At 47.1% G+C, this 27903-nt stretch overlaps 1 protein-coding gene across 8 annotated transcripts in view; it reads right to left on the minus strand.

The window, feature by feature from the left end:
- Positions 1–378: 378 nt before the first annotated feature.
- GLYR1 (glyoxylate reductase 1 homolog) overlaps positions 379–27903 on the minus strand; it is a 35610-nt gene continuing 8085 nt past the window's right edge. Inside the window, exons 4-17 of one of the 8 annotated variants that reach the window (XM_088017334.1) lie at positions 24339–24477; positions 23558–23800; positions 18588–18665; positions 17632–17688; positions 16819–16869; positions 16653–16726; positions 14206–14305; positions 9333–9395; positions 8823–8915; positions 8084–8185; positions 7279–7441; positions 6780–6959; positions 6340–6464; positions 2578–4240 (exon numbers count right to left, since the gene is read on the minus strand). In XM_088017334.1, coding sequence (XP_087873460.1) covers positions 4163–4240; positions 6340–6464; positions 6780–6959; positions 7279–7441; positions 8084–8185; positions 8823–8915; positions 9333–9395; positions 14206–14305; positions 16653–16726; positions 16819–16869; positions 17632–17688; positions 18588–18665; positions 23558–23800; positions 24339–24477 — 1546 coding nt within the window. In that variant the 3' untranslated portion in view covers positions 2578–4162. The other 7 variants (XM_088017333.1, XM_088017336.1, XM_088017332.1 and 4 more) reach the window with 7 other exon arrangements.

Genomic DNA, 27903 nt, shown 5'->3' on the forward strand with positions numbered 1-27903 from the left:
GCGCGAACCCGCTTGCGCCGGCTCTCCCACGCCGCCGGCGGAACCTACCCGGGGCGCTGGGCGCTCGGGCGCCGCATCCACCGCCACTCTCCGGGTGGAGCACGGCGGCCGCTTGTACCGCCCCTCCCAGGCTCTGATACGGCGCCCTGCTCCGCTTGCGCTCACTGATTGGCCATCGGGATGGCTTGTTCTCGCCGCGCCCGGCGATTGGCGGGCGGAGCAGCTTGTTCCTGCTCGGCCTCGCCCTCCGCGCCCTGAGCTCTCCGGTTCCGTTGGGCCGGGAGGAAGGAGCCCACTGAGCCGACAGTCCCGGCGCTCCCGGCCCTCCTCCCTCCTCTGGGTGCAGGCAGTAACCACTGCCGAGGTAATCAGTCACAATTGTGTTACCAAGAAACGTTTTATTTTGCTTGCAGTAGCTTTTTGTTAATTGCACAAAATCATGTTTTGTTTTTGCCATTTAAACATTATCACACAATCCTATTCTGAAAGACAAATGTTCTTTAAAAACAAAGCAAAAATAAAAATTCACAACCTTAATTACCTAGATTTGTCCTTTAAAGTAGGTTTAAAGAAAAAAAAGGGGGGGTCGCAGAAGAGGGGCTTTCTTACAAGCTTTTTCACAAGTGTCACATTTTCTCCTAAAAGGGAAGGATTTCAAAACAAAGGTGAAATAGCTTAAACAGAAATACTCATAAAAAGAAACTTTACAGAATTGTCAACAATATTAAGACAACATTGACTAACCAGTTTCATTACAGTATCTTCCCCACCCCCCCACCCCCCCCAAAATGTCCGGCTAGGACTAGAACAGGCTTTGTGTTCAGACAGAAAAGAATTCCAAATCCCAGTGAAGTTATGCCAAAAACACGCAGGCATCTTCCTTGCCCTCCCCCTATGTCTTCTGAGATCCCCTAGCCTGGGTTCTGATCAGCGCAAATGGGCCAAGGTTGAGGGGGTAGGGGCCCACACCAATGTGGTCTCATTCTATATATTCACTAAAAACGCTGACCTGCAAAGTGTGACTTTGGAAAATGCAACCCATGCAGAGGGAGAGAACATTGACATCCTTTAGGTGACTTCTCCTTGTTTTTATGCCACATTCCAAGCCTCTCTGGTCCCCTGTCCAAGGAGAAATGTTAGGGTCTCGAGGATGTCTTAGATCCACCTCTTAGGGTCAGATAGTTCAGGCTGGGTCAGGCCCAGTTCTCTTCCCTCCCGAGACCCTGGGGCCCTGGAAGCATCGAAGACCATGCTTCTGGCTGAAGTGAAGACACTCGTTCCTGTTTCAAGAGCTGAGCCTAAGAAATGGCCATCGTTGGTCAGGCTGGGTATGGGCCAAAGAAGGGACAGACAGAAACACTGTCTCCATGGGAAGAAAAGGAGAAAGGGAGAAGAGATGGGCAGGTGGGGAACATGTGCAGGAGCAGGCTGGAGAGTGTGGGACTGCTGTGAGGGGACCCAGTCAGAGTGACTCTTCCAGAACGAGGTGGGAGTCTGCAGCATAACGGAAAACAGGAAGGAACCCCACTCTCCTCCCTCTTCACTCCTCCCTGGTGGCCCTCAGGATACCTGTTCCCAAAGGCTGGAATGCAAATCCAAATACTAAAAGAGCCTGGTGAGGAGTGAGCTCTCCCTACACCAAGCAAGAAAGTCTGATCCCAGCCCAGGGCTCTGCAGTGACGGTAACTTCTGGGACAGGTGCTCAAGAGCAGTGACGAGAGTAGGCTTCTGTGGGGCTCACCTAATGTGCTGGCGATTTGCTGCTCTCCCTAGAGAGCCAGAGCCCTGTGTCTGCTCAACTTGGCCAATTTCTTTTCAGTTCACAAAGGCATTTATGGAAAGTTGGTTGCACACTGGTAGGTTAAACATGACAATCCTCATCAGCTGGTCACCTGAGGTTGGAGGGCCCATGAGGACCCTCTGTTTGGAGTCAGTGCTGGCTCATCTTGACCCAGAGCCTCTGTTTCATGTGCGGGATCCAGGGGGGATGTGAACATAACCACAGCCTCTTCGCTCTGAAGGAAGGAAGTGGAAAGGCTTCCAGTTCTTACTGCTGATTCTATTTCCTTGACTGGAAAGGGTCTGAGATAAGACAAGCTCAGAAGGGGGCGGCGGGGGGGGGGGGGAAGCCAGGCAGCAGTTTCTGGGCAGCTTCTATCCTGGGGTGAGAGCCAGTGTGTGGTGTATAGGGGTTGTGTGTTTGTGTGTGTGTGTGTGTGTGTGTGTGTGTGTGTAACACACAGCCACCTAGTCCAGGGCCAGTGCCCAGCTCAAGAGCTTTCCCAAAGGCCAATCCTGCTGACACCCCTCCCCTCCCCAGGACCTCCAGGGGAGGAGTGACGCTGTGTGCTGTGCTGATGGCAAGTCTCAAAGTCTGTATAAAAGGAGATGGAGACAGGTGGACTGGTCCAGAGTTAAGTCCCAGGACCCCAACCCCATGTGAGGAGGAGGGGTCAGAGGGAAGATTGGGGGGGCACGGGTGGGGTATCAAGGGCTTAGTGTATGTAGGCTCGGTACACGGCAGACATGTCGTTGTCAGACTGGTCCAGTGCCTTGGCTCTTTTGTACACCTGGAAAAAAAGGAGATGGGCTCAGTGTCTGACCACAGAGCTGACTTAAAGACACAATGTGCTTTGTGGAGGTAGGTCTAGATGCGGTCAGGCAGGCAGGCTCTGGAGTCCAGGCTGTCTGGGTGCAACTCCTGGCCACCCTCCACTGATCTTGAGCCAAGTGCCTCAGTTTCTGTCTTTATCACTAGTCCTTCATGTCATGGAGAAGATAACAACGTTATCGTGAGGACTAAATGGAGCGAGGGAGGTCAAGTGCTCAGAGTTAGTAATTATAATCATGTCTCTGCCTCTAGGGTCTTCCCATGTTACTCTCTGGGCCACTATCCTTGCCCTTCCCTCTGCATGGGAAGCCTTTCCCTAGCCATGGCTGGCTCCTTCCCAGTCCGCTCCAAGGCCTTCCCTGACCAGCCTATGGAAAGCAGTGGCTGTACCACTTGATCCTGGTCACCTTTTCTTACTCTATTTTATTCATACTTCTGACCTTCAGAGATTGCTTAAATAACTATCTGCTTATATTGTGCCTCCTTCCATTGAAACATAAGCTCCACAAGGAAGGGAACGGGCGGCCCCTCAACATGTCCCCAGAGCCTAGAACAGTGCTTGGCAGCTGACGGCCACTCCAGAGCCACTAGGTGAATACTACGAACGAGTGTGAAGAGAATTAAAAAGCCATTCGAGCAGGGCAGTGTGGCGTCCAGGCACACTGAGGAAATGCAGTTGGACACCAGGTTCCTCCCACAGAGTTAGCTGCATCCTCATCTTTTTTAAAACATAGTAAAGTTGAAGCCATGACAACTGAGTGTCCATTATAGCTCAGGTGTAGCTGTCAACTCAAAATGAAGGCTAAATAAAGACCTTTTCAGAGAAAAGAAAACGAATTGTTGCCAGCAGACCAGCATTACAGGGAATGCTAAAGCAAGTTCTTCCAGTTGAAAGGAAACAATACCAGAGAGAAATTCAAATCTTCAGAAAAGAATGAACACTGGAAATGGTAAATTAGACAAACAGAAAAGTATTTTTTCTCTTACTTAAAAAAAATACATACGACCACTTAAAACATTCCAAAATCCTCTGGTAGGTTTAGAACAAAGGCAGATGTAACACACAGGAAATCTATATCCCAAAGCAGGGGTTCTCTTGGGGCACCTGGGTGGTTAGTGGCTCAGAGCATCCGACTCTTGATTTCAGCTCAGGTCATGATATCAGGGACATGGGATCAAGCCCCACATCAGACCCCACACTCATTGTGGAGTCTGTTTGTCCCCTTCCCTCTGCCCACCCCGCCCCCGACTCACGCACATGCATGTACACGCTCTCTCAAAATAAATCAAATCTTAAAAAAAAAACAAAAACAAAGCAGGGCTTCTCAAGCTGGGGATATTTTGCCCCACGGGACACGTGGTAATGTCTACAGACCTCTTCTCAACTGAGGGGACACTGCTGGCTTCTAGTGGGTATAGGACACTGCTAATAATGCTAAATATCCTGCAATGCACAGGACGGCTCCCACAACAAAATGGCAATGGTGCCCAGGTTAAGAAGCCTTCCCTTAAAGGAGGAGGGAGGGCGGGAGGAGGAAATGGATCTATGTTTTATGTGAAGAGGTACAACATTAACCCTAAGTAGGCCATGAAGTTAAGGATATTGGGTATCCTTCCATACTGCAATCCCTAGAGCAAAGATAAAAGAGAAACAGTGTATTATTAAAAAGTCAATGAAGAAAATGGAATTCTAAAAAATATTCAAATAATCCAAAAGGCACTAAAAAAGGAGAAACAGACAAAAGCCAGAAGGGACAAATAGCAATCAAATGATAAAACGGCACCTCCAAATCCAACCACACATCAATAGACTTTAAGATAAAGACTAAATGTTAACGGACTAGTTAATCTTAAGATCCTGAACACTGAGCTCCAGTGAGGAGCCTAAATTCACACCTTCCAGAAAGCACCACGCTCCACTGAAATTAACCAAAATACCTGTTTTCAAGCCAATGAATCTTGCAGAGTCAGGGCAGAGGCAAGTCAGAAATCACTTCACAGAGAAAGCTGCCAACACAAGCCACACACAGACCCTTCAGAAGTAACTTCAATTAAAGACAATCAACAAAAAAATTATATAAAATACACAGAGAAGTCCACTGCTAAAAGAGAATCCAAGGCAAAACAAACGGGGGGAATGTGAAAACTGTACTGCAATCTGAAAAGGTGAAGTAAGTTCTCTGAAATGTCCAGGCAGGCAAGGGACAGGAGACTGATTACATATTACGAAAAGCCACATCTGAAAAGAGCAGAACTGTGTTTCTTTACTTCTAAGCTGGAACAATCCACTTGAGACTTGTTTAACTTGAATGAAAATATGTGTCCTCTTATAGTATCTAGAAGATACATCCTCTAAAATAAATGAATTTATGTGTTTCGTGTATGTGTTTTACACAAAATACTTTTTTTTTTTTTTGAAATTTTTTATTTATTTGAGAGAGTGAGAGAGAGAGAGAGCTCAAGAGGGGGTAGGGTCAGAGGGAGAAGCAGACTCCCTGCCAAGCAGGGAGCCAGATGCGGGACTCGATCCTGGGACTCCAGGATCATGACCTGAGCCGAAGGCAGTCGCCCAAACAACTGAGCCACCCAGGCGCCCCAAAATACGGTTTTGATTGTAACTCTAATGAAGTATTGCTCAGCTTTTTTAAGGCTACCCTTCTGTCGGGCTGAGAAAGCTGACGGCTTTCTAAAGAACGGCAGCTGGCTGGCTCAGTTGGTAGAGCACCCAACTCTTGATCTTACGGTCCTGAGTTTGAGCCCCACATCAGGTATAAGATTACTTAAAATAAACTTATTAAAACAAATAAACAACCCTTCCCCCAAACCCAACTGTTTTTAAAAAGTGCATATGTAGGTGTTTTGTTGTTACTCAAACAAATGTTAATGACCAAACACTCCACTTAATAGGCAGATGCTGTCAGAAGGGATAAAAATGCAAGCCCCAAGGACAGACTGTATACAAAGGATACAATTTAAATAAAAAGACACAAGTTGAAAATAAATGAATGGAAAAAGATATACCGTGAACACAGTAGCAGCTACAGTAGCAGCTACGGTGAAACCAGGCTATGGGCTTCTAGACATTTCATAATAATTAAAGGGCAAGTTCATCAGGAAGATATGACCATCACAAATGGCTAAGGACCCAACCACAAGAGTTTTGAAGATAACAGAGTTAAAGGGAAAAACAGACTATGCTACAATCATAGTTGGAGATTTTAGTATCTCTCAGCAACTAAAAGAACCAGAGAAAAAGGCCAGTAAAGATGACCTGAAAAAACACTACCAACCTTGACCTAACTGATTATTTGCAGAACACAGCACCCAACAACTGCAGAACAGAGTCTTCGTAAGTGCACATGGTACACCCACCAAGACAGACCATCTGCTGGGCCACAAAACAAGTCTGAATGAATTTAAAGAGTTAAAAATCACACAGGATGTGTCTTTTAACCACAAGAGATATACATCAGTAATCAATAGCCATTAGATTCATAGGATGACTCCAATTATCTGACACACTTTTAAGTCATCCACAGGTCAAAGAAATCACAAGGGAAATAAGCATGGCTCAGAAGGAAATGTATGCTTTTAAATGCTCCTGTCTAGAATCAATGACCTGAGCTTCCACCTCAAGAGGTGAGACACAAAGAGACACAAAACAAAGAGAGGGAAGGATGACTAAAAACCAAGGGAAGGCTGCCAGATCCCCCGCCTCTTGCAGTTACCTCATTGGCTGCAGCTGCCATTGGAGTAGGATGGTTGACGGCATCCCCCAGGGCAATGGCTAAACGGAGATCCTTCTGAATGTACTTCAGGTAGAAATCAGGCTTAAAGTTCCCTTGCAGGATATCTGAGGAGGGAAAGCACAGATCAGAAGAATTAAAGGGACTCTTAACTAAGAAACTATCTGCTGTACCATCAGGGCTCAACATCTCGCATTTCCTCCCTCTTGGACACTGAAGAGACCAGTTCCCAGCCAGTACACCCAAATCCCATCTGCCATGTCTCTGGACCCCCTCTGGCAGAGGGCATGGACTGATTAGAGAGGGTGCGTCTTTCATACCAGTGAGCCCTTGAAGAAGAGAACGCTCTGTGACAGAGACCTGACCCAGTTTCTCAGCTCCAATCACAACTAAAATGCACGGAGAGGATGAAGGCAACTCACTTTGGCACTTCTGGTCCAGGAAGATGCTGGCTAACTGTCCCTGATTGAGGATGTCCAAGAGTGTCTGCTGGGACTGGCCTGTCACTTGGGCCAGGGTTAACCCCTCAGCGATGGTGGCCATGAAGCTTCCTTGTACCATGTTCACGATCAGCATCATCTTGGCTGCGTTGCCAACCTCACCTGGCCAGGGCAGAGAATCACGGTCACTTCCCAAGAATTCGGAGAGCAGGGACTTTTCTGCCCACCCTCATCCCTGCTCGGACCCACCTCTACACCCAGGGGAGGCCCCATTCACCTGCCCCTGACAGAACTGGCTCTGACCCTTCGGGCTCTTCCTCCTTCCAGGCACTGACTGTGCAAGTCAAAGGAAACCTTCCCACGGGGGCCCCAGGCAGAGAGGCCGTGCGGGATTGACGCTGTCATCAGTGCAGTCTAGAGGGGATGTGGCCCACCCAGCCTCCGGGCCTGCAGTGGCCCGATGGGTGGGCAGGCATGTTACCTAGAAAGAAGGAGGTCTTCCCCATTGCCTGGAAGCAGCTGCTGCAGTCCTCATACAAGCCCCTGTCTCCGGCTGCTAAGATCACCAACATCCCATCATTAGACAGCTGCTGATTCCCTGAGACTGGGGCTTCCAGAAAGCGGCCCCCCCTGGACACAATCACCTGGAAAGGAAAGTCATAGCTTCTGAAGGCCTTGCCTCTCACAGGGGTTTCAAGTGGAAACACCTGGCCTTCCACACCGAGGCCCCAAACAGATGCCTGAATTACATGCAGTAAACAGAGAAGCAGGGGTGGGGGGTGGGGGGGTGGTCTCCCCACAGACTTAGAATTTCTTGCAATGACCAAGCATGACCATGCCAATGGCCTGACTGACCACACCTCCTCCAGACACTGTCCTTCCCTCTTCAGCCACTCTCAGAACAAGGGCTAGAAGTCACCACCCCCTCACTTGGCCCAGCAGCTTAGGGAGGAAGAATACTGTTAGTAACAACTGTAGATGGCTGCTTAAACCAAAAAGGCCCTGCTGGCAGCCTGGATTGTTTCTCATTGTGGGGCAGGCAGCTACAGGACCTAATGCCCATCCCAGCCAGGCGGCACCTCTCCTCACACGGCTGTTCAGATTAGCTGTGGCTTTGAAAGTAGAAAGTGAAGACAGGCTGGTCCCAAGGCTACAGGCCTCTCATCCTCTCCTGGCTTGGTTTCTAGAGTAACCAAGTTGCCTACACTCAGGCATAATCAATCAGCCTGAGTCTTGGGCTCCAACTGCCAAGGACGCTGGAGGGCCAGCATGAACGAGGCCGCTACCTGGGCCAGCTCGGTGACTGTGTCAGCATCCACTGTTGACATGTCCACGTAGCACTTCCCGGGGCGGATCCCCTGCAGCACACCACTGGGGCCCAGCACCAGCTGTGGGGACACAAGGGAGAAGCAATAGCCCAGGCTCCCAGCCAGACGCCCAGGAGCCCCTTAGACCTAAGGTCAGAATCCTGTTACTTTTTTGGCTCATCTCCTGATTAGGAACTAAATATTAAGGCTGAAAGGGGGCAGCAAATAAACAAGCATAAGAGAGAAAAACACCTCTATTTTATTCCCATTTATCTTCAAAAAGAACACATGCATGTTCCTTTTTACTAAAAACCTCCCATTTAAATGATAACCTCAGTGTTTTCTTGGGCTTCTTTGGATTCACTTGGATTAAATTAGTTACCAATTTAACAAGATGACTATTGTACTTGAACTTATAAAACATACAAATACAGCCAGAGCTAAACGTAGGACCTCACCACATGAACCAAATAAGAATACATGGGATGGTCAGCATAGATCTCAGGGACCCCAGTTATTTTCATTCTCTGTTCTGAATTAAAGGACGGCTGTATTTAATTTATGCAGATTACTTTCACAATGGGGATGGCCCCAAATAGGAAATACAACCCTCCCACATGCTACACACACTCACTCATGGGCAGGGGAGAAAGCAGGGAGGCCAGCCAGTTTTCCTGGCTACAACCTGACACACTGAGGGGAGGGAGGGGATCCTTACGTCCTTGGCTGCCTTTGGATCTGACACGCAGGCAAAGGTGATGTCACAAGTCGAAACGACTTCAGCGGGGGTTCTTCCTAGGCGGGCCCCCTCCTGGATGAACAAATCACACTGCAAAAGTCACAGATCCTACTGTGAGCTGCACGCAGTGCACAACAAACAAAACAGCCAGGCCAGAGACACACTGCGCAGTCCTCCTGGCTGGCCTCCCAAGGTAGGAGGCTGAGGCTAGGAGCCAGGGATACCAGAGCTGGTGGTCTTTTTTTTTTTTAAGATTTTATTTATTTATTTGACAGACAGCGAGAGAGGGAACACAAACAGGGGAAGAGGCAGAGGGAGGAGACTCCCTGCCGAGCAGGGAGCCCGATGTAGGGCTCGATCCCAGGACCCTGGGATCATGACCTGAGTGGAAGGCAGATGCTTAACGACTGAGCCACCCAGGTGCCCCCGGTGGTCTTTCTGAGGGAAGTGGATGGGGCTCCTTAAGGACCGTCTTGTGTTTTTGCATACCTGGTGCCTAGAACGATGTTCTACTTCACAGTAAGCACAGAACAAGTGTCTGCTGAAGGATTCCTGTTTGAAGAACAGGATGTAAACAGTACCTGTTTGTAGCCCTCTGTAGCTGTCTGGGCTGTGGCAAAAGCTGCCCAGTGTTCCAGGCTATCCACACTGTGCTGGGGAACCAGGGCTGGGGCTGGGAGGCTGCCATTCCTTTTTTTTTTTTTTTAAGGATTTTATTAATTTATTTGAGAGAGAGAGAGAGAGAGAGAGCATGAGCATGAGAGGGGGGAGGGTCAGAGGGAGAAGCAGACTCCCCACTGAGCAGGGAGCCTGATGCGGGACTCGATCCCAGGACTCCAGGATCATGACCTGAGCCGAAGGCAGTCGCTTAACCAACTGAGCCACCCAGGTGCTCCTGTATCCAACTTTTTTTTTTTTTTTAATTTTATCCATTTATTTGAGAGAGAAAGAGAGCACACACAAGAGAGAGCACAACTGGGGTGAAGAGCAGACGGAGCAGGGAGCCTGATGTGGGACTCGATCCCGGGACTCTGGGATCATGACCTGAGCCGAAGGCAGTCGTTTAACCAACTGAGCCACCCAGGCGCCCGAGGCTGCCATTCCTTACCAAGATGTTTCTGGGGGTTTCTAAAAGCATGAACTTTTCTTCCTCGAGAATTGAAATTACCCAGAACATCTCATAACAAAACATCATTAATATTTCAGTGTATTTCCTTCTCCAAGCCATTTAAAAAAAGTAATTAGAATAATGTGAAGCTACTATTTTGTATTTTTTTTTTTTAAGATTTTATTTATTTGACAGAGCGAGAGCAGGACAGCACAGGCAGGGGGAACAGCCGAGGGAGAGGAAGAAGCAGACTCCCCGCTGAGCAGGGAGCCCGATGTGGTGCTCAATCCCAGGATCGTGGAAACATGACCTGAGCCAAAGGCAGACGCTTAACGGACTGAGCCACCCAGGCGCCCCTGTATCCAAGTTTTTTTTTTTTTTAATTTTATCCATTTATTTGAGAGAGAGAGAGAGCACACGAGAGAGAGCACAACTCGGGTGAAGAGCAGACGGAGAAGCAGACTCCCTGCTGAGCAGGGAGCCTGATGTGGGACTCGATCCCGGGACTCTGGGATCATGACCTGAGCTGAAGGCAGATGCTTAACTGACTGGGCCACCCAGGTGCCCCAGTATCCAACTTTTAATACTGTGTGTCATTTACATTTATCCATACTGTAGCCTTTCATAATTATCATTTATAATAGATGGCTGCAGAATATTCCATTGAGATACACCTGAATTTATCTAATGGCTCTCCTGCAGTTAGATATCTAGCCTGCTTTTAATTATAAATGACTCCAACAAATATTTTCATGTATACCTTTGTGTTTTCAATTTAGGTCTCTGAAAGTAGAATAAAACAGGCTCCAAATAGCTTTAAAGTTCTTAATAAATGTAGACAAATGGCTTCCCAATGGAGCTGTTAATCTATAAGATCATCAGCAAGGTCTCAAATCACCAGCACTGAGTACATCATTTAAAAACAACAAACAGGGTGCCTGGGTGGCTCAGCCGGTTAAGCAGCTGCCTTCGGCTGAGGTCATGATCCCAGGGTCCTGCGATCGAGTCCCGCATCGGGCTCCCTGCTCAGCGGGGAGCCTGCCTCTCCCTCTCCCCCTGCCTGCCTCTCTGCCTACTTGTTCTCTATGTCAAATAAATAATCTTTAAAAACAACAAACAAGCATCCATAAATACATAAAAATTTTGTCCTACGGATGATTTAACCAGCCCAAAACAGCAACTGTTTGTTTGATATATTTTGATTACTCTTGATTACTGAACCTTCTAAATTTAATACCTTTGTGTTTCTTTTGTGAGCAATTTTTTATTTTGGATTTATGAAACAATGTTTAATAAAATCAGTATGTTACCCTTTCCCTATATTTGCTATAAGCACTTTCAGTTGGCGTCCCTTTAAATCTACATGGAATTTATTTTAGTAGGTGTTACAAAGTGAGATTAGTACTTCCTCAAATTTCTATCCAGTTGTTCTGAATATAACTTACTGACTGACCTTTCTCCTATCTCACTGATTTGCAGCGAGGCACCTCTATCAGACAAGTCCTAGCTGTCCAGTTTAGCTGATGGGTGTGTGTCTTTATCACGGTACACACGCACCTTAGCCTTTTAGTATACAGCTTTATGTTTTTTTTTTTTTAAAGATTTTATTTATTTGACAGAGAGAGACACAGCGAGAGAGGGAACACAAGCGGGGGAGCAGGAGAGGGAGAAGCAGGCTTCCCATGGAGCAGGGAGCCCGACATGGGGCTCAATCCCAGGACCCTAGGATCACGACCCGAGCCAAAGGCAGACACTTAATGACTGAGCCACCCAGGCGCCCCACAGCTTTATGTTTTAAACTTTGCTTGGGAGAGATCTCATTACTCTTTCTTTTCTGAAAAAGTTAAAGTATGTTTCCCATTTACTATACCAGGGAATAATTTTTTATCAAGATCCTTTAAAAAGCATTACACAGGGATTGTAAAAGAATTACATGGCTTTTTTTTCCCCTTGAGAGAGAGAGTGCAAGAGTGAATGTAAGCGGGGGAGGAGATTCTGCAGAGGGAGAGGGAGAGGGAGAGAGAGAATTTTAAGCAATCTTCATTCCCAGCACAGAGCCTGATGTGGGGCTTGATCTCATGACCCTGAGATCATGACCTGAGCCGAAATGCAGACTCCATGCTGAGCATGGAGCTCGATGTGGGAGGTCAATCCCAGGACCCTGAGATCAGACCTGAGCTGAAACCAAGAGTCAGACCCTTAACTGAATGCGCTGCCCAGGCGCTCCTAATCTTTTGCTTTTGCTGTCATCATTTTACAGATGAGAACTATGAGGCTTAGAAAGGTAAACAATCTTGCTGGAGAGAGTGAGCAAGACAACTGTGACTTGTATTTAGGTCTGATTTCAAACTGAGATTTGTGAATGCTTTGCTCTCCTGCTTTCCCGTAAATTAATTTGGAAAGAGTGGCCATGTTTATATAACTTTTAGGTTTTCCAATCAAGATACAGGCTGACTAGAGGCACTTCTATCAAAGGGGAACGTACTTATAAGGGAAACCCTCTGACTCTCCCAGCTTCTGCAACTGTCTGTGTCTACATTTCCTGGTTACCCGTACCTTCAATCACAACCTATCCTGCTGATGGGACGAGAGGTCTCACTCCTGCCTTAGGTACCCAATGCCCAGCAGCTGAAGCCCAAACTTTTTAGCACAGTTTTCAGTGCCCTTTCCCCCCAACCCTCTTGACTCTCCGACTCTCCAACCAGTTCCTTGTTATTCTTGAAAAGGCCTTTGTTTCAATAGTGAATTCTTTTTTTTTTTTTTTTACCTTGCCAAGACATTTGTTAATTCAAACCCATTAGGCCTACCACCTCCTTCAGCAACCATCTTCCTTTCAGCTGCACCCAGCTGCACACCGGGTGTTCACTCAATCACTTTGTAAACACATGCTCAGCCACACCTGCTCCCCAACAGGCTGGTCCTTCCTCAATCTCTTCATGTGCTCCTGGTGAGTACAGGGCTTTAGTTTCTTGGTACTCAGACTACCGTTCTTCACCTTTTCTTGGATAGGAACTCGATGGGAGGAGCCGTGGCCTCTCTCCCTTACAAAAGGTGCACATTCGGACTTGGAATTCCATTTCAGGGCATGCACAGACCCTTGAAGTGGTGGACCACCACCTTAGGTTAAGAACTTCTAAACCTGTCCTGTCCACTTTGGTGGGCACTAGCCATGGGGGACTATTTACATTTAAGTGAAATAAAATTATAAATTCAATTCTTCCATCATACTAGCCATGATTCAAGTGTTGGAAGAGCCACATGTGGCTAGTGGCTACCACACTGGACAGGGCAGACACTGGACATCTCCAGCACTGTAGAATGCTCTACTGTACAGTGCTGTTAATACAATCCCAATGACAGAACACAGTGCAGCCATTAAAAGGAAGAAGCAGATCTATCTCTATGCACTCAGTATCAATGAATTACTATTATACACACGTATATATTTGCATGTGCATAAAAAAGAGAATACAAACACCTGATGTGAGCTACCTCAGGTAATGGCAGAAAAGGGAGAATTTTCACTTCATTTTATACCCAAGTGCTTTTAAATGTTTACGTTTTATTTATTTTTAAGAGTTCCAGTTGCACTGCGCATCCTAGTGAGCTTTTTATTTATTTTTTAAGATTTTATTTATTTATTTGACAGAGAGAGACACAGCGAGAGAGGGAATACAAGCAGGGGGAGTGGGAGAGGGAGAAGCAGGCTCCCCGCAGAGCAGGAAGCCCCATGCGGGGCTTGATCCCAGAACCCTGGGATCGTGACCTGAGCCGAAGGCAGACGCCCAACAACTGAGCCACCCAGGCGCCCCTAAATGTTTACTTTTTATAATAATATCTAAAGCTTAGAGATTCTTAACTGTAGAGAACAAACTAAGAGTTGATGGAAGGAGGTGGGCAGGGGATGGACTAAATGGGTGATGGGTATTAAGGAGGACACTTGTGATGATATATGTTATATAACACTGGATGTTATAAGTGATGAATCACTAAATTCTACACCTGAAACCAATTTTTATCACGTATGTTAACAAGAATTTAAATAATTAAAAAAAGAAAACACAAAAACCAAACATCCTAAGCTCATATACCTACAGCTTCACCTGCCTGAACTAAGAGCTTGGCTTCTCCTGCTCTACGCATGCAGAATGCTGGGCGGAGGTAACAGGAAGATTCCTATCCTTAAGCCACTCCAACTCCAAGGGTCAAGGTGCCGTCCCACCCCACCCGACAAGCACCCCCATGAATGCTTACTTTTTCTGCAGTCCGGTTCCAGACAGTCACTGTGTGACCCATTTTTAGCAAGTTGGAGACGATGCCACTTCCCATGAGGCCAAGGCCCAAAAATCCTATCCTGAAAAAGAGATACCGATGGGTTGGTGGGGGGGGGGGCTCATCCACCAGCAAGTCCACTCAGCGGCTGACAGCACCGCTGCAGAGCCAGCAGCAGCATGTGCACATCATGCCTTTTCTCATTATGCCATCGTTTTGAAGTGTCCCTCAATTTAAGTGGGCTTTTCTAAACCCTTGCCTGCCACAGAAAGAAGTGTGCCTTACTGGTTTAGGGCAAGTCTTCCAACTTGTTCCCTTACTGCTTTGATAGAGCGTCTGAGCCTCCAGTTCCGGTACAGCGAGAAAGCAGGCACGTGTCTTTGACTCTTGCAGCGGTTTCCTCATCGGCCACCCCAAACACCAGGCTTTCAGATGCCACTTTAAAGCACATCAGAATCCGTGACAAGTAACCGAAGCAATGTGTTCAGAGCCAGCCAACTTCTTCAATTGTAGGACTCAGGATCATAGTCTTCATCTCCCTCCCCAGCTCGACACCCGACACTACCTTTGTGTTCTTCCTGCTGTCAGCAGAGAAGGGCCCTGACCCTTTTCAAAGCCTGGAGCCAGGGGAATTCTCCAGAACATGAATTCTTCCTATGCCTGCCTTCTCCTGAACCTCTCTGGCACTGCTCTCCGCTGGCCTGTCCGTGCCTCCCCACCCTGCCCTTCTAACCGCAGGCCCATGCTCATCTTGGGGGACTAGAGTTCAGGTGGACAACATGTTCTGCTTACCTTCACTTCCTGTGGCCTGCTTCTTCCTGCAATGCTGAGAACTTAGGGGCTATTGGCTACTACTGCTATTTCTATGTGCTTTTACAGATGATTTTATCTTGCCCAAAGGTCTTTTTTTGGTTCCTGCACTTCACTCCTTGCATGTGATATAGCTAACCAATGCCTCTTCCATCATTTCTTACTACATGGTGTTCTGGTTTTGGCTTGGGTTTCTTTCAGCTCCAGACCCTCTCTGCAGCCTGTCCACCTCCACCTGAGTTACCCTTTTAGATTCTCAGTCTCCTGGGGTGACATTCACAGCCACCCCTGCAAACTGGCTCTTATACTGAAACTGTCTCCCCTCATCCCTGGTGGAATACGAACTCTCACATGCTCTCTGTCCCAGCCTGAATCCAATGATAAAAACAGAACCCACTGCATTCCTCACCAAATGGCAACCTCCCCCATTAAGTTTCCAGCCAAAGCTCAAAACCCAGGAGATCTTTTGTCATTCCCAGCTGTCTGGGTAGTTTAAGCTTGCCCGACGACTCTAGATCACAATAGACGAATTCTCTTTTCCTGGCGTTCCAGGACACCTAGTGCACCATACAGCTGCTTCACTTTGTAGTTGGCTTCACATTCATGTCAAAAAACGGTTTGACTAATGAGGCAACAAAGGTCTTAGGTGAAAGCACTGGACTCTGGTCTCAGCCTCATCCTTGTCATTTTTTTAAAAAAATCAACACAATCCTCCTTAAATCAATGGGTGACGCCCATCTTCCCTTTCATTAGCATAGAACATGCCTCTGCCTTTTCTACTCTCCCCAGGGCTGTTCACCCAAAATAACCGGTGGAATCTTCAGGGATTTCATCAGCATAAAAAATTATGAATAAAGTAAAAGACATACTGTTTTTACTCTGAGAAAGAACTGTACAGGAGATACGCACAGAGAATTCAGACCCGGCCACTGGGCTCAGGACAGTGCTCTGTCTTTGCACTTATAGACACACGACTGCAAATACCACCAGAGGAAAGGCAGAGGTGTGCGGGCGCAAGCTAAGCTTTGGGGACCATAGTCAAGACAGGTGTGTGGGAAGGACCGGGCGGCAACAGCAGGGAGAGCTGGGGAAGGCGGGACGATGGTGATTCACCTCTCACCAGCCACCTGCCCCCACCACAGCCAGTCTCAGGGTTTTCATCACTGTTCTACCAAGCCAGTGGTTCTCAAAGTGTGGTGTCTTGACTGGCAGCAGCGGCACACCCAGAAAGGTGTCCAAAATTATAAATTCTCCGGATCTACTCCAGATCTACTGACTGAGAAACCCTGGGGGGTGGGGCCTAGCAGTTGATGCTTTACATGTGGCCTTCCAGGTGATTCTGAGGCAGGGGAGTGTCTGAGAACCACCAAACTGAGTGTTCCTCCAGCTCGAAGACTCACCAGTGAGCTATGAAGGCAACCCGACCATGTACTTATAGGACCTTGGTCTCCTGCAGGTCAAATTACTTCCAGGCAACTCACTAAAAATTGTAACTCTCTCTCTTTCCATTCAGTCCCACCAACGGCTGGGATACAACCCTTAAAAAGAGCCCCTTGGGGTCATCCCCTATTCCCTAACAGAACTAGAACCACACGAAGCCTTTTCATCAAAGCTCCTACTTTTTGTCTGTGGGTGTGATGCTGCCATTCACGGCCGTGCTGTCTGCTGCCTGGATGGAGGTGGACCCAGTTTCCTAGGGAAAGGAAGCACAGCTCATCAGGTCAGTCTGCCCATGCCAAGGGCCCCAGTGGAAGAGAAAAATAGGGAGGCACGGAACCTACGTACCTCTTCACATATTTTCAACTTCTTTGTGATTGCCTGGTAACAGACAGCTGGCTAATAAAGGAGGAAAAAAGACCATGTATTAAAGTGAATGCTTAACTGGTCTTCGTTATAATTTCCCTAAGAGGTTAGGCCTAAAGTGTGGTGTTAACACTGAAACCTATTTGCTGTTCGACTTTACTGAACTCCAAAGGACACATCAGAAAGGTAACATAGACTACTTCACTTAAATATCTATGCAACTCTGCAAGATTCTTTTGCCGACGATGACATTAAGGATCAGATTCATGAAGTCATACACTCAGAGTTACAAGGCTACTCAGTGTAACTGGGCTTGCAACCCAGATCTGTCCAACTCCAAAGCCACAGCCTATCAGGTCCTATAACAAGGTTCAGCCTAACTCATGGCCTTGCAGATACTCTGGGAAGCTTGCCCTCCACAAACCGATGGTTTAGAGAGACTGCTTGCACAGCAAGCCTGAGAATGCATCCACCAAACAGCAAGGGCTACCTCATGAGTGTGGATAGCTCACAAGGTCTGGCTTCTGCCCCAGACTCACAAATGTCTCAACCACACAGCTGCTGAGCCTTAAATGCTTTTTTTGGCGGGGGTGGGGGTGGGGGTGGGTTTACTTTTAACTGTAACAACACCTGATTCACGAGTGGGCCTCCATGTGACTTTCTATCTAGTTGCTCTGGGCAGTGGTAGAAGCAGAGCCTAACCTTTCAGACTAGTAGGGTGAGGTTCCATGGAGCCACCTTCTCCCTTTAGGCCAGCCCCTGACCAAGGATCACAAATGTAGAAGACTGACTCACCTTCTCAGTTTGGCTGAGCAGGAAATGATGGAAATGAGGGTCTGCATCTTTCACAGGCTGAAACCAGAAAATGATTCAATAAAACAACTTATCTTCCACCAGAGGTCACCTTGCCTGGTAACTGACTCTCCTCTGGCTGAAACACCCCTGGCAGCTGGTCTCAACTATATAACTGCCTGGAAGCCCTTTCCCATTGTTGGTCTAAGCCTTTTATAAACAGTCCCTGCTCCAGCTAGAGGGAAACTGGCTACTTTTCCACAAAGTGGAAAAGAAAAGACAGTTCTGTCAGGGTGGCATAAAAATTATTCTAGTAACACTGCAAGAAAATATTTAAGAGGTATACTGGTATTTTTAAAATGCAGCATTTACCAGTCCTTTTGGATAACTGAGTAGGTGAGGCCAAATCAATTCTCAGTACTCTCCCAATTTCAGGGTTTTACCTACTGTGTCTGGTGCCAGTCCCTTGAGTGTCTCGTCTCATGGAGGATCGATATAAACAGAAATGTAGGGCAATGAGTGCAGGACTTTCAAGGGTTTTCACAATTAGGTTCAACAGGGGACTGGGGCATCCACTCCAAGGGGCTACTGAACAGCAGAGTTGTATATGTGAACAGTGAAAGGTGTCTATAAAGCATTAAGTGAAAAAACGTGTGGGCCAATTCCACGTTTATGAAAACCAACCCTATTCCCAACAATAGAAACCCCAAGTGGGTATATAATTCTATAAATGATGAGTGAGTGGGGGTTGTAGCAAAGGGTCTGGAAGAAGTTACATCGAACATGAATGAAACTGAGCACCCATGAGGGTGGAGACTTGCACTTTTCCCCCTCAAACACCTCAGTACTTTATTGCAATTTTAAAAATGGGGAAAAGAAAAGCACCTAACACAGGCCAGGAAACCAGCTTGGAGGCTGGGCTTATCCTGGCTTGTGGGAGAGCTTGTTACCTCACTCACAGTCGGCTGCCATTTAAACGCGGCCATCGGTCCAGCCATCACCCCCTTCACGGTACTAGACTCAGGGATGGTGAGATCCTAGAGAGGGAAAGGCAGATGGTCAAGACACTGAGGCCACCTCAGTAGCAGATGTCTTCCTGCACCAAATCGGGGAGCACCTCTTCACTTCGTCGCTTCGCTCAGTTACAGTCCACCTCAAACGAACCCCCTAGCCAACTCCCGTCTCGGCCTAAGTCCCCAGGCACGGTTCTGACCATCCATTGGGAGAAACCAGGCAAGTTCTCATCAACATGGAGCAAAGCTTTCTTCTCTGTTCTTGAAATAACAAATTGTCTTCTTGTGCCCAAGTTTCACAAGGACAGATGTCTCTGGAAAGCCCAACTATGGTGTGCAGTATTGTTACCAAGTCACAGAGAAGATTCCTTATGGCCAATAATGAATATTAAAAAAACAGTACTGGCTTCAGAGAGAATCTCAAAAAAAAAAAAAGAAAAACTAAGAAAGCCACATGGTGCTGATGAGGAAATGTGCCCAGCGTTTTTTTTTTTTAAAGATTTTATTTTATTTATTTGAAACAGAGAGAGAGAGAGAGAGAGCACAAGAGGGGGTAGGGTGAGAGGGAGAAGCAGACTCCCTGCAGAGCAGGGAGCCCAATGCGGGACTCGATCCCAGGACTCCAGGATCATGACCTGAGCTGAAGGCAGTTGCTTAACCAACTGAGCCACCCAGGCGCCCCTGTGCCTAGCGTTTTAACTACTAAGCTACTAAGTGACAAAGCCAGACTTCCAATCCAGGGCAGCTGGGAGCCAAGAGGCCCACTCTCTCTCCAGGCTGATGCCAGGGCAGGACCCAGTGGAACGGGGTGTACCTCCTCCCCAACAGCCTGGCCCACACCCATCCTGGGCAGGATGCTGCTTCAGCTTGACACCTGCTGTGTCTTATCCCCTCCACCAAGTTCACCGCACACTCCTTTTCCACATGTGGGATCTTCCAGGCACGGTGGCCCTCCTGACATTTCTACTTGGATATCTCATGGGAATCTTGAACGCCCCACTGAACTCTGGATCTCCCTGCCCCAACGGTGCCTTCCACTGTCTTCACAGTCTTAGAAAAGCAGCTCCGTTCTACCAGGCTGAGATCTTTGTGGTCCTTCTTGATTCCACCCTCCTATCTGCTAGCAATGATTATGGTTTTACAGCTGCGGATCGGTGACCCCTTTTTTTTGCCATCCCCTGCCACTTCGACTGTAGCAAAAAGGATCCCCCTGCTTCCGTTCTGGAACCCTGCAGTCTAGACTAGACACAGGAGCGAGAGTGCAGCAGGACACTTCTCTGCCTACAACTGGCTTCCTGTCTCACACAGTCAGGCCTACGGGGCACTACAAGTTCTACAACCCCCCAACTCCACCCTACTCCGAATTCATATCCTATTATATTTTCTCCCCCTCACCACTCTCCAACTCACCAGCACCGCCTTGGCCCTCCAGCCATTCCGCAAACACATCAAGCATATGCCTTTGCACTACCAAGAATGCTCTTCCAACAGTTATCTGCTTGACTCACATGCTCACTTCAGGTCTCCGCAGAAATGTCACCTTATCAATGACCCCTCTGTATCCTCCTACATGATGGTGATGTTATTATAAGTGAGTTCTATGAAAGCAAGACTTTTGCCAATTTTGTTTACTCTGTATCCCATGTGGGGAGCCATGCCTGGCACAGAGGAGATGCTCGCTATTTACTAAAGAAGTGAACATGAGAGGGGCCTGGTCTAACTATCATGCTGCTTTATCGCTAGACATCTGGCTTATGTGGGGCTTCTCGATCAACACGTGCTGAACAAAGAGCTCTGGGGAAAAAAGAGGCCTAGTGTAGAACTGTCCTAAGAACGTCCTGCCGCGATGGACATGTTCTGTATCTGCCCCTGTGGCTAGGGGCAGCACAGCTCTAGTGACCTGCTTAAGGTCTCAGAACAGTAGAGTGGGGTGGAGACACTGGCTCTACATCTGGCACCAGCGGAAGGCCCCGACTCCCCAGTCAGCAGTCCCTGAATCACTCGGGGATTTGAGGAGAGCCACAGCCCTGAGGGCTCCGTGCTGTCAGGGTGCTGTGTGCCCAGAGCTGCAGTTCTTCTCAGCCCAGGACTTGGAAATGAGAGCCCCTGAGAGAGGATGAGGGCACACCTCTCACACCACAGCCAAGGCACGAACCCAGGCTTTCCCTGTATGCACGTGACTGACGCCTCTGTGTCAAAAGGTCAGCCTTTTCCACTAATCCTCACAGGACAGGGGATTATGGCTCCTAACGGCTATCATCCGAGACTTTGCCCAGTTATCAGCCTAGGCTACTGCTATTTCAGAAAGAAGCCATTACTGTAGCAACACACACTCTTTTTAGACCGCAGGACCTATTAGATCAGAAGATGCACCAAAATTCCAAGCCCAGATTCCCTACATCTCTGAAGATGCTTAATTAAAACCAACTGTCTGAACTGAAAGGGCTGTGTCTGCCCTGCACCACTAGCCACACTCCTTCCTCTCCAGCTGACAAATCCTTCACTAGAGGCCGGCCAAGCAAGGAGACTGTAGGAAGCACTGCACTAAGGGTAAAGAGCAAGCAGACCTCTTGGCTGCGGACCTGACTCCAAGAATGGCAGCAGAAATGTTACTATCCCCTGATTAATAATTCAGATTCAAGGGCAAACTGCTTTTCCCTGGGAGCCTGTGAGAAGAGTCCCTGCAGTAATGCCCGGTGGCGGCCTCGGGTGACACTAAAACCACTACGCTCTCACTGCAGAACAGGCTCCTGCCAGACACTGACAAACATAAAGCCATTCATCAAATGCGTGGTGCACGGCACACCGTTCTTGATGCTTCGCTCTTGTTACTCGTTTAATTCTCACGACAAACCTGAAAGACAGGTATCACTATTATTCCCAATGATCAGACGAGGAAACCAAGGCAAAGGAAGTTGGCCAAGGCCACACAGCTGCAGCAAGTTATGGAGTCACAGTTCCGACTCAGACCTCCTCCTCACCTCTCCTGCACACTTCTCTTTTTCCAAAAAGATGTCGTTTCTCTGCAGGGCCAGCACGGAGTTGGTGAGATCCACGGCTTTAGAAAGCAGAAAATAGGAATTTGGAGAACAGTATAAAACCTGACAGCTCAGATGCCTCTGGATCCCCAGGAAATCAATTCAATTGGATCAAATTAGAACACACCCCCGAAAAGTTCTTTCTGCACCACGGCTAGCTGTTTTCTCCACCTTCTCCACCTCTGACTGGCAGTTCCCTGTGCTCACTGTCAGCCAGGGCTGTCCTGACCGCTAGTCACTTTGTCTACTCTCAGTCTCGGCTTTGTCTGATGGTGAGGACTTTCTCTAACATAGTGGTCAGAGTGGCAGCCCACAGGCTCAATCTGGCCCAGAGATGTTCCTTGGACCTAAAAGTATTTTAAAATTTTGAATTAGTGTGTAACACTTAAAATTGGAATGTTACACATAAAAATCAGTATTTCCAGCTTCTCTAGAGGAAAAACCAGATGACCTGGCAAACTTGGCTGGGACCCCATGGACAGAGCAATGACCTCCCCAGAGCACCAGCTGCTGCCACCCCTAGTGCTCTCAGTGTGGAGGTAGGTCAGGGCTGCAGACCCTCAGCCAGCCTCCCCTTGCTGCCATGACCTGTCTGGTCTCGCTGGTGTCTGAATTCGCAGGCCGCGATCTGATGCAGTCTAGTGTTTTGTCAAGGCCTTATCACCCAGCTGTTTCTGCCAGCCATCTGGCTCCTTTGCCCTTGATTGTGCTCTAACAGTCCTCCCGTTTTCACAGACTACCCCATCCATCTCGAATTCTCTTCCCTTGGCTTTTGAGACTTGACCCAAATCTTTTCAGGAAGGTGAAAGGTACATTATTTCCACTTTATTTCACTGTGATGGCTCCTCTGAATCCTTCCAGGTCTGACCTACGGGTATTTTCCCTGCAAGGCAGAATCCTACCCTTCACTCTGCTCCCTCCTTACTTTCTCTGAAGACCAATCCCACCGGACCTCAGATATACTTTGTATGTATTCTCCAATATACTTCTACATATTTGTCTCCCACATCTACATTCCATCCTGACATTAGTTCAAGGCTCCCTAATAGTCTTGGCATCACCTCAAATTCATCACACTCAAAACAGATCTAGTCCTCTTGCTCCGTTCGCCAACTCTACTCCTGACTCTTGCTCTTGAGAAAGTTATTACCATTTTCCAAACAAAAAAGTGAAATCATCTCCCTCCCCCTTTCCTCTGTAACCCGTTGCTAAATCTTATGAGCTCTTCCTCTGAAGTGCCTCTCAGGCAGTTCCTTTCAGTATTTGCTATCAATATAGCTCCTTATATAAATGCAAACCTGGCTTTAGCTTTCTGACCAGTTTTAGCCTTTCTTCTCTGCCCTCCACCATTGCTAAGATGCAGCTTGGAGCACACCACCACCCTGACACCCAGCTCCCAACATGTTTGTGGCCCCCTATGGACTCCATGACAGTAAATACTGCTTCAGTAGACCTCAAGGCCCTCCACAATCCAGTGACAACCCACTTTTAGCTCTCTGCTCTCCTCCCTGTCCCCTACCTATAAAAAGAATATCCACGCCAACATCAAGCCCTACATAGGCTGGGCCCTCTGTCTCTGGAATGCCTTCCCCTTTCTTAAGCCCCTTCCACCAGTGCCAGCCCTTGCATGCTGGCTCAGGCGGACTGTTCTCCCGCCTCGACCATTTAGTTGAATGCGAGATCCTTTGCTGCCTTGTGTTCCTATTTCATACCTGTGCACCCAGGCTGAGTCCCTCCCCTGGTCTGCAGGATTCTTTAGGGCAGTGCTTAGCACAGGTTTCTATGTCCACTCAGTGAGCTGAGGCACACTGTAGAGCTCAACTCTTTCAGAGACAGAAGGAAGTCACTAATCCCGGAAGCTGCAGAGGTAAAACAAACCTTCTCATCCTTTGGGGGCCGACCCCGTTTCCGGGGACTCTGCTCTTGGGCTCTTTTCAGAGGGGACTTGGAGCCTCTCTCTGAAGAGCCTGAAGACACCCTCTTCTTTCCTTCTCCCATGTTCTTCTTCACCTTCCCTTCAGACAGGCTAAGCTTCCGCTTCTCATCACCTGAGTTTGGCCTACTTCTCTCCTCACTGGAATTACGCCGATTCTTGTCATCAGCAGAATTGTGGGACGATGTCTGAAAGTTTAATAATAACAATGATAGCCACCACAGCAGCCACTGCCGCCGCCACCGCCATTTACACAAGCCAGACACCCTAGGAGAAGCGCTTTACATGTGCTATCCACACAACAACCCTATGAAATAGGTTCTGCTATTGCTTCCACTGATACTTGGGGAAGCAGATAAAGTCAAATCACTTGCCTGTACCCTAAGCTAAGAAGTGGGATTTACACCCAGGCAGTGGATATACCCAAGAACACTCCTAATCTCTAGAATGTCAAAGGGAGAAATGCCTGTGTTGTATTCAAAAGCTGAGATACTTCTCCTGAGTCCAAGTGACTTTCCTAAGAACAGCAATCTATTTCAGAAAAGTGCCACATGCATGGAGTTTCAAGCTGATAAGCCAAACGCGGATACCCTAGAACTGAAGTAGTGTTCTCGCCACTGGCATGGCATAAAAACAGAGTTTAGGTTTGGGCCATGTTTAATCTGTTAGATACTATGACAAAATAACCAGTCAGATGCTGGAATAAAGCAAGAATCAGTCTCTCACCTGGTCTTTCCCTTTGGCTCTCCGGAGGAACTCTTCGACAGCATCCACAGCCTGCTGGAATCGTTTTCCCTTGTTGATCTTGATCATTTCCTCCTTGTGTGCATGGTATGGCTTTAGCTGTTCCACTTTGATCCAGGCACTAGCAGAAAACACACACAGAAAGGGTATGATCCACACTGCCCATGCCAGAAATTATCAAATACCTCATCACAACAGAATGCAAATATCCGTTTGGTTTAACTGGACTTTGAACCAGGCCTGCTATTTTTTCAAAACATGTTACCACCCACCCCAAACTCTTGGGGTGTTATAAAAAGTATGTCTTCCCGAAACAAGTCAAGCACAACCACCACCACTACCAAAACCAGAATATCTTCCACAAGTTGCAGGCTATTTGTCTGTTCTCGTTCACCAGCCTTCTACACTAAACCACACATCGCCTGCCACTTGTGTAGGGCAGGGGAAGCCTGGCAATGTTCTTCCATTCTCATCACAGGGGCCCGTCATGGAGCGAGGGCATCAGGAAGCATAATCGACCACAGTAACATCACTGCCCAGTCAACACCCAAACCAGAATGACAATCTGTCATCAACTGAGAATCAGGGATGCTCCCATGGCTCAAGAAATGCAGCATCTGAAATCTGCTCCTCTTACAGGATACATTATATTTGGTCATAAATGATCCTGTCTGTGGCTACTAAACCACACAAAACATGTGACACATGATTTGGAATTAGGGCAGCAGTCGTAACAGGAGGTCTTTAGAAACAAGATTCTGCTTGTGATTAAAGGTACAACATACTCTTATGATGTTTATTTTTTAATTCCTACCATCAATGTGTAACACACGCAAGTAAAAAATCCATCAGTTGTCACTTCTGGAATATCTGGCCTACATATTGACCTGAACAAATCTGCCCCAGCTGGCTTCCTGTGGTTTTTCTAAATGACATTCAGCGTCCCAGTACAAAGGAGAGGATTTTATAGGCTTGGCAAGGTAACAGTTAACTTATATACATTTTTACTGTGTAATACTCACAGGTTTCATAGCATAACGTTCTGAAAAAAGGGGTCAGGTTAAGGATAGAGAAACTAAGCTATCACACTGAGGGTCCTCTCCTTTAGAGAAAGCTGGAGAATATTCACGAATAATAATAAAAATGTGGGGCGCCTGGGTGACTTAGTTAAGCGTCCAACTCTTGATCTCAACTTAGGTCTTGATTTCAAGATCATGAGTTTAAGCCCTGCACTGGGCTCCACACTGGGCACGGAGCCCATTTAAAAAAAAAAAAAAATTGCTAATCTCTACATAAAAATAGTTTAGTCAACCCACCAACAGCCACCTATCCTTTAAGTGTTATGCTAATAACTGTGACCATGGATCTGTACAAACACAATAGCCGTAGGACTATTAGCCTATAAATGTGATAGCAAACCAGGACTAAGCATGTTATCTATGGCTAAACAAAGCCACAGAGAACGGAACGATGAACAAGGACTCAGATGCTGTCTCACTGCATAAAGTTCCAACCAGGTGAGGTAAGCAGGTACCTTTCAGTGACTAACTCATCTTAAAGTCTGAAACTTGCCATGATAGAATGCATTGGTCTGTTCCTGGGGAGGAAAAATGGAATCATATTTTGACCTTACATTGCCTGGCAGGTACACCACTGAACAGACCCTCCTGCTTCTCCTCCCATTTAGTGTTTCTAAGGACAGACCACCAGAGCAGATGCAAAGCCAGACATGCCCTGAAAAGCAGGTTAAGCTGTCCTACTGAGATCACACAAATACCAGCGATAAGGCTTAAAGGGCCACGTGCCCTCGACATGCCTCTTCCTTCTCTGAGCTTCAGGTTAGAAGCTAAGACCCACACAAGTTTTGGTGTAAGATGAATGGGGTGGTTTTATGGAGCTCCCTGAGATGGGACAATACACTCTAGGCATCCTAATCCCTGCCTCCCTCTCCCCACATGAACCAGAGGAAGTGGAGAGGTAAGGACATCTGTGGAGGAAGGACCAACAACCCATGCCCATTTCTTCACTGAAGCACTTTAAGTGGATTACTGATTTCTGCCAGAAGAATGGTACAGTCAAAATTCCATTCTGGCATTTGCATCCTAAAATGAAATTTTCCTCTCTGGCCATTTTTGAAAAGTGAAAATGGTTTGCTAAAAGAATGGACAGTATAAATATCAAGAGGATAAATCCAAGAAATATTAATCTAGTTAAGAAATCAGTCTATTGTTGAAGCACTGTGCCCCAATCAGAAAAACTGTAAATAAAAAGCCAGCCCACCAGAGCCCTAGGAGGATTACCTCTTGAAAGCGAGCCAAATTGAAATCACTTTAGCCTTCTGAATAGTTTTTTCTCTAAAGGCTATATTGCAAAAAAACCCTGTCTCCTTAAAGAGTATGCTTTTCATCCAGGGCTTCAATAATGTACCATTCTCACTGAGGCCCATCAGCTGGGCCTGGTATGCAACTGGTGCTCAATAAATAATCACTGAGTAAATGATGCCTTCCAAGCATATTCAGAGGGGCTGGAATGATGGCCTCTGGGTTAAATGTTCTAAGGCTTTGGTGGCCTTTTCTGGTTGTTGCTGTTGCCTGTACATTTTTGTTTGTTTTATCATGACCCTGAGATTGAGACTTGAGCTGCGATCAAGAGTCGGAACGTTTAACCGACTGAGCCACCCAGGTGCCCCCGTTATTTTTTTTAGGTGACTTCTGTTTCTTTCTGTGATATGAGCTGCGACTTATGATTTCCTTCCTATCATCCTCCTGATGCCCGGAAGGAGCTGGACCTTTTCTACCTAAGTTACTGTTGGGCTGGGAGTCAAAAATCAAGCTTAGTCAAGTGGTATGTAAAGTATGGGCCTTTGCTTTTACATACAAGGAAGTAAACCCCATTGTTTGTAGTGGCAATCAGTGACGTCATTACAAAGGACAAAATGGAAGGTCCCTTGAGATATCTGGCTAAGTGGAAGAAAGCAATATGCAGAACAGTGTGTGAGCTACACTATCACTTGTGTAAAAACAAGGAAAAAGGAATATGTAATTTCTTGATTCTGCACACAGTGTCTTTGGAGGGACATGCCGTAAGAAACTAGTATAACTGGATGCCCAAGGGCTGGTAACTGGGTGGCTGAGGGACAGGAATGAATGGAACTGTTTCACAGTTCATAGCTTAATTTGGGGGGGTGCCATAAACATGTATTATCTTTAAGAAACAACAAATCAACAATAAAGGTCTCTGCTGTAGAACATGGGCTGCTCTACCCAGAAGGTGCCCCTATGACTTCCTCAGGTGAGTAGCTACTGCCTGGTTGCCGGTGTAACTGCACCTGTAACACAGCCAGGAGCAGCAAACTTATGGTATTCTGATACACCTGTAAATTCTTTTCACTTGTGAATATAAACTTTCCACTATAAGCCACTCTCAGATTACACACTCCACTCAAAACGAAATTAAACACCTCACATTTTCAAAAACTTCCATAATTCTGACCTGCTTTTCCCTTAGGTTAAATCATACCATGTACACATATTAAACACGTGGGTCT

Source organism: Eumetopias jubatus, unplaced genomic scaffold (assembly GCF_037043125.1).
Source record: "Eumetopias jubatus isolate StellerSeaLion01/CBP00866 unplaced genomic scaffold, mEumJub1_p1.0 scaffold_12, whole genome shotgun sequence".
Taxonomy (NCBI): Eukaryota; Metazoa; Chordata; class Mammalia; order Carnivora; family Otariidae; genus Eumetopias; species Eumetopias jubatus.